Source organism: Hyaena hyaena, unplaced genomic scaffold (assembly GCF_003009895.1).
Source record: "Hyaena hyaena isolate Hyena2069 unplaced genomic scaffold, ASM300989v1 scaffold_189, whole genome shotgun sequence".
In the NCBI taxonomy this organism is placed as follows: Eukaryota; Metazoa; Chordata; class Mammalia; order Carnivora; family Hyaenidae; genus Hyaena; species Hyaena hyaena.
The window spans coordinates 2727052-2739608 of record NW_024080821.1 but is presented as its reverse complement, the minus strand read 5'-3'; the positions used below and the strand labels follow the sequence as shown (position 1 = coordinate 2739608).

At 45.0% G+C, this 12557-nt stretch overlaps 1 protein-coding gene across 1 annotated transcript; it reads right to left on the bottom strand.

Annotated features, from left to right (window-relative positions):
• Positions 1-4408: 4408 nt before the first annotated feature.
• Positions 4409-5344, bottom strand: LOC120237763 (olfactory receptor 4D2-like). The gene has a single exon (XM_039241176.1). It carries the CDS (start codon positions 5342-5344, stop codon positions 4409-4411), a length of 936 nt encoding a protein of 311 aa, XP_039097107.1.
• Positions 5345-12557: the final 7213 nt, after the last annotated feature.

The window sequence follows — 12557 nt, the reverse complement described above, 5'->3', positions numbered from 1 at the left end:
CAGTGCTACCTGCAGGTGGCAGGTAGTCAGGTGCAGTCACAGCCACAGCTCCGACGACTCTGAACCTTTAGAATTGCTTTCCTTATGTCCATCTGGACAGTGATGGTGGTTCTGAATGCAATCAGGCCTTGTAGACTCCAGTATACAATGGGCACAGGATTATTCCAGAAGAGACGGAGCCAGATGCTCCCTTAATGCTCCTCCTCACCCCCGCCCTATCACTGATGGCTTATGGGGTTGGTAAAGTCAGGGAGGTCTGTTGTTAAGGAACAATATTTACAATATTATTTGTTCATTTATTCTTTCAACAAATATTTGTGGAGAGCCTTCACACTCCAAGTCCTATGCTAAGCACTGGAGTTAGGGTGCTGAATAAAAACAGGCATCTAACAGGGGAGACATGAAACAAACATTGGCCCCTGCAGCTTTGAGGGAGGGAAAGCCCTAGGTACCTCCTCATATAAATGCAAAAGTGTACTCCTATATCCTCACGTTGGGAGACTTGCCCAAGGTAACAGGTAGTTAGTGCAGGAAGTTGAACTTGAATCCAGCTCTCTTTTCTCCAAGTCAAATTTTCAACCCCCTCTGCCAGGTCTGACCTCTATAACTCATCCTCTGTCCAGCAGGCAACAGGACCTTTTTAAAGTATAAATTAGATCATGCTATCACCACCCCCTCCACCCCCACATCCAAACCTTCCAAAGATTCATTGCACTTGGAATAAAACTCAGACTCTCTCCTCATCTGGCTCTTACCTACATATCAATAATAACTTAAGAATATATCCACAAATTCTTTGACACTCCTCATTCAAAAGATGGAGTTTAAGTCCCCTCCTTTGAATGTGGGCTGGACTTGGTGGCTCACTTCTGTCTAACAGAATTCAGTAGAAGTGATGCTCATTGACTTTTGAGACTAGCCAGGTGAGCTTCCACCTGGCTGTCTCTTCAGGACATATGTCCTTGGAACCCAGCTATCATGTTGTGAGAGAGCCCAGGCCACATGTAGAGACCAGTCAACTGCCCCACCTAGTACCTAGTATCATCTGACACTGATAGCCAGACATATGGATGAATGAAACTCAAGCAACTCCATCCCTCACCTTTGAGTCTTTCAGCTGGGGCCCAAGAAGGAGAGATAGGATGTCTGTGCCATGTCCTGCCAGAACTCCTGGCCCGTGGATCTTGTGAGAGATAATACATGACTACTTGTAAGCTGCTAGGTTTGGGGTTGTTACACAGTAGTAGATAACTAATACATCTTAGAGCTCACCTCCTACCAAGATTCGCTTTGTTCATCACTTTCCTATGACACTCTCTTTTCTTTTTCCTTTGGCCACCAAGTTCATTCTTACCTCAGGACCTTTATACTTGCTGTTGATTCTATCTGGAATGCTTGCCCATCACCCAGATCTTGACCTGACTAGCTCCTTATTATCCAGATCTTTGTTCAAATATCCTCTCTTCAGAGATCCCTTCCCCCACCACATCTTATAATACCATCCACTCTACCAGTCTCATTGCTCTGTGCCTTTCCTTCATAGGTTTTATTCTTGAAATTATTTATTTGTCCACTTATTACTTGTCTGTCTCTTCACACTTCTTTCTTCCTCTTTCCAGCACCTTCTGCAGTGAGGATGGAAGGAAAAAATGATGTGTCTTTTGCTTATGAGAGTTCCCACTGCAAAGCAGTAGGTATCCTGGTCTTTGTGACTTCTCTGTCAATTACAGCATGGGGAAAGCCCAAGGGCCTCTAGGTCCCATTTCCATGTTCTTGGGAGGGCTGCAAGGAGCTCAATGGGCACATTCCCTGTCATGGGAGACCCTACTACAGCTCAAACTCGACTTTCCCCCTTGGCCTTCACCTCAGTGGTCTCCCCATAGCCTTGCTGTTTTATTGACATCATTTCAGAATCAGAGACAGCACCAAGCCCTCTCTTTCCACTGCAAACACTCTCCTCCTTCATAACGTCTCTGGCCCTCTCCTTTCTCTAGTTCTAATTATTTCTCCCACTTTCCCAGGATCCTGCCTCTCTCTCTCTCTCTCTCTCTCTCTCTCTCTCTCTCTCTCTTTCACACACGCGTGTGCGCGCGCGCGCACACACACACACACACACACACACACACACACACACACACACCAGGTTTACAAAGGGCAGGGTAGTGGGAATAGCCCACCTGGCAGGGAGAATTTTAGCCCCAACATTGTTTAGAGTTCTCCAGGCATGGTACTTATTGAAGCACCTTTTGTCAGTTTTACTATTGTTTTAAACTCTCCACAGAAAAAGAACGCTCTATAGCCTATACTAGGGCACCAGCTGCCCTTTCCTTGGTATTTCCCTGCATCCATAAGATGCAGGAGACCTGGCTGTAGGTGGCTGTCCAGGCAGGCACCATTGTCCTTGGTGCTCCAGCAGCTTCCTCTCCTGCTTTCAGCTCTCTCTCCATACCAGCTCCCCCAGCAACTGCTGATGGCTTCTACTGGATCAGCCACTGCTGCTGCCACATGTGTCCTCTGAGGATGCCCTGGTTCCTCAGGGTCCTGTCCTTTCTTCCCTCAGTTCAGCCATGAAAGAGACAGTTTTCCTAAGAACCTGGGGTAAAGAGGACAAGTAGGACAGAAAAGCTAAACTGGAAGCCTTCAATAAATCCTTATTTAATGGGTGAATAAACACATGAATGTCTAGACATAACTAATTACAAGTTCCTTGGATGGTGTCATTTAAGGGTATCTCCCTTATGCTTTTCATGGCAGACATGTCTATAGGAGAGTCTCTCCACCCACATGCTCCTTCTCTGGGACCCACCCTCACCCATAATTCCTGCTAAAGGGAGGGACCATGATGGCCATGCTTCTGTCACATGACCTGCACATCCCCTCAGCCATATGGGACATGTGGACCAATGTCAGCCAATCAGATTATTCTCATGGGGCTTCTAATTGGAACCTGAGACACTGAGCTAGTTGTCTGCAGAAAGCAGAATGAGAAGGTCAGGTTTTCAGGCTGAGGCTCCCATGTGAGCCATATATAAGGTGGCTGCAAAGGAAGGAGGGAGGGAGAGAGGAGAGACCAGCTGTGTTCAGTCCTGACAGCTTCTTGTACCCACAATATGTAACTTCAGCAAGAACTTTAAACGTCCTCTTTTTATTAAAAGTTGTCAGGGTTGCAGCCCCTTGCACCTCTAACCATAACCTATTTCTTCTCTTCAACTCTGCCTAACAACTGGCCCCACAGCCCCAGTGTGGTAATGAAGAAAAGATATGATGGATGCGTGGCGATGAGGTCCAGGAAGAGAGGAAGCAAGGAACACCAGTGAACTAGGGATGGAGGAAAAGCCCAGATGGATATAAAGACTGAACAGGAAGATATCAATGTAGGGAGGGAGAGAAGGAAAAGGGATGGGGATAAAGAGAAACAGAGAGTGAGCAAACTGTTGTCTACGCATAAAGTACTGCAGCAGGCCCCAAATGTATATTTACAAAAACTAATTAATGAACAAGTGAATGGATCTTCCCATACCTGTTTGCAAGAAGCATTGAGTCTGAAAATGGGGTTGGGTGGGGAGACGGCAGACTCTGATGGTAGTCAGAGTAGTGCAGACATGCCGCTGAATTTATGTTCACTCTCTTCTCTGTTTCACTCGTGGGCATGCTACATGGCCCTCTGGAGTTCAGCCCCCACCCTCTCCATGCCTCCCTCACCACGCTAAGGAATCGCCACCAAATACTTCCAAAACACTAGTCAACCGATGAAAAAACATATGTCAGGGATAATCATAACAATGACAATCACCTTCACATAGGTTCTATGTAAGGTTTATAAAATATTCTTATATACTTTTTGAATCTTGTAACAAATCTGTGAGATTATTGGGATAGATATTGCTTTATGCCTGTTTGGTGAGGAAGAATTCATGAGTTCAAGAGAGGCCAGGTGGCTTATCCAATGTCACTCGTCTGGGAACAAATGGGTAAGGGCTCCCAAGGTATGGCTACATCTTCAAGAGCCTGTGATTTCTCTAACTCTGGACATAGGCCAGAAGGGGTACTGCAAAGAGAAGTCAAAAGACATAAACTAGAAGGGCCTTCACTGGGGAAATGCTGTCATCATAAGAGGAAACAATCCCCAAGAAGGGGAAAAGAAGGGTGTAGTTTTCCAGAGACATGGGAACACTTCTCATTGAGCAGGGGTTTTAGAACCCTAGCAGAGCACAAACTTTAGCCACCAAAGAGGACTTTCCCCTTTTTCCTAAAGATCTGAGTCAGTTGCTTAGTTTCAAAACTCACTCACTTCTATGATGACCTTCACAACATATGCACAAGCTCTGAAGACAGCCAACAGACACAATAGCTTTCCCTCCATTTTACAAATGGAAAACAAAGCCAGAAAGAAGTGACCCACTCATTGTCACTCCCTCTTACAAATCAGCAGGTGCCTCCCTAGTCTCTTCACTGCGGCCTGCACCTCCTGGTTCCTCAGGGTGTAGATCATGGGGTTGAGCATGGGGGTCATGACCGTGTGGCTGATGGACACAGCCTTGTCCATGGAGAAGGGGGTGAAGGGCCGGGCATAGAGGTAAATGCTTGGGATGAAAACCATAGACACCACGATGATGTGGGTGGTGCAAGTGGAAGCTGCCTTCCTTCTCGCCTGTCCAGAATGGGACCTCAGCATCACCAGGATGACTGAGTAGGAGGTCAGGAGGAGAAAGAACCAGATGACATCCAGCATTCCACTGTTGAAGATCATGAGGAACTCCAGGAGGGAGGTGTCAGTGCAGGCAAGTCTCAGCACTTGTGGAACGTCACAGTAGAAGTTATCCAGGACATTGGGGCCACAGAAAGGCAGCGGGAGCATCAGAGCCAATTGGGAAATGGAATGGACAAATCCTTCTATCCAGTTTGTCACCACTAGTTTCACACAGAGTTGCGTGTTCATGATGGTGACATAGTGGAGGGGTCGGAAGATAGCAACAAGGCGGTCATAGGCCATGACCGAGAGGAAGAAGACCATGGCGCCTCCAAGAAAGTGGAAGAAGAAGATCTGGGCCATGCAGCCCTGGTAGGAGATGGTCTTCTTCTCAGAGAGGAAGTCCACCAGCATCCTTGGGGCAGTGACAGAGGAGAAACAGAGGTCTAAGACAGCCAGATTTCGGAGCAGGAAGTACATAGGTGTGTGGAGCCGTGTGTCTGAGGTCACCGTGACTATGATGAGGAGGTTTCCCACGACAGTGGTGGTGTAGACAAACAGAAATACCAGAAACAGGAAAAGCTGGAGCTCTCGAGTCTGTGAGAGTCCCAGGAAGACAAATTCTGATACCCATGTGAGGTTCCCTGGATCCATGGAATCTCCTCCATACACCTAAAATAAAGGAACCACAAGCAGAGATACATGAAGTTACTACTTGCCTTTTTAGTCCTCTGGAGCTCAGAACTGAGTTGTCCGGGTCTATATGATGGGCATCCTATGTGTAGACCATATCACTAAGTGCTGATGAAATGGGCTGGTCTCTGAGAGTTTACAAGTTCATGCTGTCATATACATTCATGAGATATCTTAAAGCCATCCAGAGACATAACAACCTGCCTTTCAAAGACAACGGTAGGGAGATAGTTGGGGTCTAACAAAACAGCAGTCAAATATCAGGTCTTCCATTTCCTTAAGATTTGACCTTGATTAAGTTTACTTAATCTTTCTGGGTCTATCTCATTATCTGAAAGTTAGGAATAAAGTACCTTATGGCCTCTTCAGAGGGCTGAAGTTGAATGACACATACGAAGTTTCTAGAACACTGCCTAGAGATAAATGGTAATCACTGCGTAGTGTCCTCCTCTAAAGACATCCTTCCTTCCTCCTGTCTCAAATACGTTTTTCTTTAGTCACTTTCCCCACAGTATTGAACACATCATCATGTTAATGAACTTTTTATGTTGTCTGTTTTTCCTCCACAATTCAACCATATCATCCTACAGACAGATGGTCTCAATTTCACAATATATTTGTGCCCCTCGGTGCCCATCCTTGCTCACAGTCAGTACTTAATTAGTGCCTGGTGTTGCCTGCTGGGTGGGTGAATGGCTATAGGGTGTATGGCTTCGTACAGAGGACCCCCTGGAGGAGCCCATGGAGACGTGGTTGAAGACCTGGGATATCTGGTCTTCCCCACCCTCTAGCATAGGTCTTCCCTTACTTGGTGAGGCTCCCCAGAACATATGTGCACATAAGAGGCAGAGGGATAAGGGACTTTCATGACATTAAGTAATAGATGAGGAATATATTTGAAGAAGACTCCGTCCTTCTGAAAGGACAGCAATTTCAGAAGGGGGTACTTAATCCAAGGGTAGAGGAGAAAGGAAAATGTTGCAGGAAAAGAAATGGAAATCGATGAAGAATTAAAGCAGATGAAGAGGAAGGGCAAAGGAGGAGCAGAGCAGGCGAAGGAAGGGGGATATAGGAAGGTGGTGGGCAGGGGAGGGAACGGAGCCAAAGCTAGAGAAGGAGGTGATAGCAGTGGGAAGGTGGACAGGGACAGGGTTAGGGGGCCTCAGTCTCCCATCCTCTCTCACTTGCCTCCGCAATCCATTATCTATTAGAGATCTTTCTCTTTGAATTGCTCATGTCCATTTGCTTTCCCTCCAGCCCACCTTCCGCACAGCTGAACCGAGACCTTTCCCAATGCAGTCACGTTCCTCTCTCACTTACATTCTTGTAATACCGCTCACTAGCATTCCTTAGGAGCCACATCAGATACTTTTTGTAGATCATGTCAGAGGGGAAATACATACTTACATATGCACACACGACATCCACTCGGGATGTCATACCAGCTGTCAAAACGAAGCCTCCTTCTGCCTTCCTAATCAGTATCTCTGCCTCTGACGAACCTCACTGGCTCTTTAATGGGCTGTGGTTTCTCAAACATGCCACATGCTTTTCACCAACTCTCCCCTGCAGAACTAATTTCCATTTCTCAGCTTCTTAGAATATTTTAAAAATACCTCAGTTATAGGTTTATCATCATTCATTTGTTCCATCTTCTCCTGTCAACCAGCTATATTATAATTTCAATGTCTTAGTAACCCCAGAACTTGGAACAGCAACTCTGATATAACACGTGCTCAATGATTGTTGTCAAATTAATGTATCAAGGAGGCAACTGACTATGTAGAGGAGTTTTGAACGATTTTACTTATCCTCTGCCTGTACCTCATAAGGCCCCTTCTACACCCGGTTGCTAAAATGACTGGGTTTTACATGCAGCCTGAAGCTACTGTTTTAACAGCACATCCTCCCTGAATTCCTTCCCAAGGCTCTCCTCATGGATTAGACTTAACTACTGTCAAGTCTGTATCACCTATTTATTCTGCCCACCCTCTAGCAGGTGTTTTCAAGAACCCAATAATTGCTGACCTATCGGCAGGTGAGGAAGCCCTCAGTCTCTCATCTTTCCACAGTCCCGAATGGGAGAAGAGAGTTCAGGTCTTACATCTTTCTGGGGGGTTCTTTCCATGCACCTTTGTGGCTTCCTGGTGCCAGCTCCATGCACCCTCATGGGCGTGACCCTGGGGAAGAGGGCATAATCTCAGGGAGAAACTATTGGGCTCAGGAAGTAGAGCTGGAATGATTCCCACTGGGGGCAAGGGAGCAATGGGAGTTGTTAAAAAGTTGCTAAGTCTCTCAAAAATACTTACTATTTAAGAGGTCTGCCTTGAGGGCAAAAACAAAAAACAAAAACCCTACCGAGGACATTGAAAATTGTAGAGATTCATGAAATATAGAATTAGGAGGACAGAGTCTCTGCAAAAGAATTCACGTTTCTGGGATTTTTGGAAGGATCCATTTCATACAGCAGTGGTTCACACACTCGAGCATGCGTTAGAATCACCCGCAGGGCACGCTGAAACTCAGCCAGCCCTCACAGAATGTCTGACTGAGTAGGTCTTGTGGGTACCTGAGAACTGGCATTTCTGACAAGCTTTCAGATGATGCTGATGCTGCTTCTCTGGGGCCACAGTCTGAGAACCACTGACCTCAAGTTTGTTAGCACAGCACGTGGGCAGTTCTCTCTCACAGCATCATCAACACCAGTTAGTTATGTTACAAAATAATTTTAACTGATCTTAACTTGGGCAATTCATTGGTGGGAGAATATTTGTGTACCACCTTGGAAACTGAAACCCTGTCAACTTTGTAGGGTTCTTTTTGCCATCCAGACCCAAAGTTGATTCCCCATCCATATCCAATTCTACTGGACCATCTATAAAATTCTAGTATTCTTTATATATATTACTCAGTAATATCTTTCCTTTCATACTAGTACAGGAAGTGCATATATTTCCTTGTTATGATAAACTGGTCAGAATTGGAATTGCCTGGCTTTCTAATTTTGGTGCACTGTGAAAACTTTGATTTCTTAGAGCTCTCTGTTCCACATGAGATTTCCAAGTTGCTCTGAGTTATTTCAGTGCAAATATTTATTCTTAATAAAATGAAGTTCCTCTGGCATATAAAAGCAGCATAAGAAGCTTTGGTTTCTTCCTACATACAAGAGCTAAAATTTAAAAAGCTAATTCTTCCCAATATTTAGAACTATAATCCATTTTAAAATCCAGCCACTTGTAAAAATAGCCTGTGTTAATGCTGGGAAAGGAAATAGCCTTTAACAATCTCATTAACTATCAAATGTCACTAACTGTAAGACAATTCACAGTAACTAGTTAAATTACCTAGATTAAATTCTTATGATTCTGATGATTATGATTTAGCACCCAGTAAGAAAGCATATGTATGTTCTAGTTTATATATTTCTCCTCTCAAGGCACATAAATGTCTGTAAAATGTCTGCTAAACTGCATGTCAACCTCGAAGTTGATTCCTCCATGTGAGATTGTGGATGATTTATCTATTTTAAAAATTGATTTACACTGTGGCTTATTGCTTTGGAGTTTTATACCTGGCCCATTGTGAAAATTCAGTAAATGTTTGTTAGCATGAGTAGAAGTTATCCTTGAAGAGCAGGAGAGCACAGAGAGCATGACTGGGTCTACCTCTACGCCCAGTGCTGGGGGCACAAAAATAAGGCATCCAGTTTATTTTCGATGAACTCACAATCTAGTGGGGAAAATAGACCCAGAAACACATAAATGTACTCACGCCAGGGAGGAAACAGCTCTTACAGAGAACCCTCAAAGGTTAAAGGGCTGAGCAGCTAGCCATGCCTGGGAAAGAAGGGAAAGCTTCCCAGAGGAGGGGACATTTGAACAAAGGGACAGTTCATGCATGTAGGCAGAAGTGTGTATCTGGCAGGAAGAACAGAGGCCCAGAGGTGAAATGGCACAGCATATACTCCAGGAACCCTGAGCTCCTCAGCAAGGCCAGAGCACAGGGCAAGTGGTGGGGGATGAGGGAGGAGAGGAGGCAGGGGTCAGACTCTGGAGAGCTGAGAGAAACCAGGTTAATGAATTTAGATTTATCCTATAGAACATGAGAAGTCATGATGCAGGAGAGTGACCTACAGATGAAGGCCTCCACAGCCACAGGGGAAAGGAAATGGGAGAGTGGGCGGAACAGACATGGGGGAGCCGTTTCTCCATTCCTTCACACCCCAATCTTGTTTCAGCAAAGACTTAACGAGGGCAGTAAGGGCCTGTAACTTTGCTTGTGCCCTTCACTCATCCCATCCCAGCTTTAAAACCCTTAAAGATGTGAGGAGAGTGAAGAAAAGAGAGGAGAAAGGAAAGGAGATAGGAGATAAGAAAAGAAGGAGGAAGGGGTGCCTTCGTGACTTTGGCTCATCTCATTATCTTGTGTTTGGTGAGTTTGAACCCCGCATTGGTCTCTGTGCTGACAGCCCAGAGCCTGGAGCCTGCTTTGGATTCTGTGTCTCCCTCTCTCTCTGCCCCTCCCCCACTGCACTCTGTCTCTCCCTCAAACAAAAATAAATATAAAATATTTTAAAAATTTATTTCTGAGAGAGAGAGACAGAGTGAACAGGGGAGGGTCAGAGAGAGAGAGAGAGAGAGAGAGAATCTGAAACAGGCTCTAGGCTCTGAGCCGGCTGTCAGCACAGAGCCCGACACGGGGCTTGAACCCACAAACCGTGAGATCATGACCTGAGCCGAAGTTGGTCGCTTAACTAACTGAGCCACCCAGGTGCCAGAGCCTAAGTGTCCATCAACTGAGGAATGGATCAAGAAGATGTGGTTTATCTATATGATGGAATACTACATGGCAATGAGAAAGAATGAAATCTGGCCATGTGTAGCAACATGGGTGGAACTTGAGGGTGTTATGCTGAGCGAAATAAGTCAGGCAGAGAAGGACAGGAATCCTCCTATACATGCAAACATGTATAGGAACTTAACGGAGGACCATGGGGGAGAAGAAGGGGGAAAATAGTGGGGGAGAGGGAGGGAGGCAAACCATGAGAGACTCTTGAATGCTGAGAACAAACTGAGGGCTGATGGGGGGAGGGGGGAGGGGAAGTGGGGTGATGTGTATGGAGGAGGGCACTTATGGGGATGAGCACTGAGTGTTATATGGAGAAACCAGCTTGACAATAAACTATTTAAAAATATTTTTTTACTTAAAATTTTTAAAAAAGAAAAGGAGGAGGAGAAAAAAGGTGATTCAGAAAAATCAGGGAGTCAAAGCCAATGGTCCAGGTGGAACCATGGCCCAATGACATCAAGACACCACTTCGGTGACTCTGTGATGCTCTTGTCCTTTCCCTCATGAGCCAAGATGGACTCCATGCCTTCAATCATCGTGTGTGTCCTCACACACTCTCATTCAAAGGCTGGAGGGGAGGAAAGGGGTACAGGGCAGTTTCTTTTTCCTCCTACATCTCTGGCCTTTAATTGTGGAGAAAAATCTTTCCCAGAAGCTCCCTGGCAAGCACACTTTTTGTTGTACTTGTCATTCCTGGATCACATGAACACATGAGTGTTCCTAGCTTTTAAGTGTTCTGGCAAAGTGAACACCTGTGATAGGGAACAAGTCGGGGAGGAGTGTTGGGTAGGCACCCAAGAGCAATGCTCTGTTCATATAAAGCACCTGGGAACAGGAATGAACATAACGGGCCAGAGGCAGGAGGATCTTAACAATGATGCAGTCTCTCTTAAACAAGAAAATTCATAATAGAAGAGGTCACAAACTCAGATGTGAGTAATGGACTTGAAAGAGGGAGGTCAGGTAGGAATCTTTCTATCTCAAGAGGTACTAAGGCTCATCACCCACCTCACCCCAGTGCAAAATTCTCACATCTAAGTCAAAGACAGAAAATCAAGATTTTTTTTCCTTTGGACAAAAAACTCTGGGAAAATAGACCTTTATGTGTTGGCACTTGGGGATTCTTCAGCAAATAGCTGGTTTCCACCTGAACCCTTGAAGTGAAGTCTGAAAACTTCACCTATACATAAAGGTACCAACTAGCATTGTATTGCCTTACTCTTAAATGCAGGTAATCGAAGATCACCAGGAGTTTAAGGAAGACCACCAACAGAAAGAACAAACACAAAATAAATAGAAAAATAAACGAGAAGAAAACAGAAATGGCCTGGGAAACAATAGAAAAAAATTTTTTTAATCTCCAGTTTATATAATTAGCACCCTTTGAGGATACCAAGAAGATAGAACAGGATGGCATGGACAAAAGTCACAGAACAAAGAAGAGTTCTTGGAAATTAAAATATGTTGACAGGAATGAAAACTACAATAGAAGAATTTGAAAATAGAGTTGAGAAAATCTCTTCTGGATGTAGAATAAAAACATAGTTTGAATAGAGTGCCCACAGGATGTGACCTAATGTGGTCTGTAAGAGCCTGGGTGTCCCCTCCTGGGACCCGCCCACTGTGGGTGTTAAAGCAAGGTGAGGAGAGCATCACTCAGTGCAGGGAATGAAAGCTTCAATGGGGTGAGGAGTGTGTTCATGAAGGGTTTGGTCTGACACCAGGAGTTGGAGAACAAGCAGGGCAAGGAGGATGTCCACATGGGAGACACTGCAAGGTGACATTTTTGGAGCATGAGTAAGGCAAGAAACTGACTGAGCAAGGGGCTGGCCTGCAGTGTGATACCAAAGCCCAAGTGGAGTGAGGAAAAAGATCTGGTGTGGGAGATGGGTTGTATAGAGGGAGATAAATTAAAAGTTAATAAATTAAGCATAGAGTGATAACAGAGTGGGGAACTCCAAGGGCCCATCCCTCCACAGAAACATTGAAAAGATGTATATACAAAAGAATAGAATTGAGTGTCCAGGAATAAATCCATAAATTTACAGTCAATTGATTTTCAAAGAACTCTTCAATGGGGGAAAATAGTCTCTTCAACAAATAGCACAAGGACAAGTGGATATCCATATAAAAAAGAATAAAATTGGATTACTACCTTATACCATATACAAAAATTAACTTGAGAGGCAGCTGGGTGGCTCAGTAGGTTAAGTGTCCTACTCTTGATTTCAGCTTAGGTCATGGTCTCACAGTTCTTGAGTTTGAGCCACGCATCAGCTCCATGCTGACAGTGTGGAGCCTGCTTGGGATCCTCTCTCTCTGCACC

Excerpts from the sequence above, each read along its gene's own strand:
- LOC120237763 (XM_039241176.1), bottom strand. The coding sequence starts at position 5,344 with ATGGATCCAGGGAACCTCACATGGGTATCAGAATTTGTCTTCCTGGGA.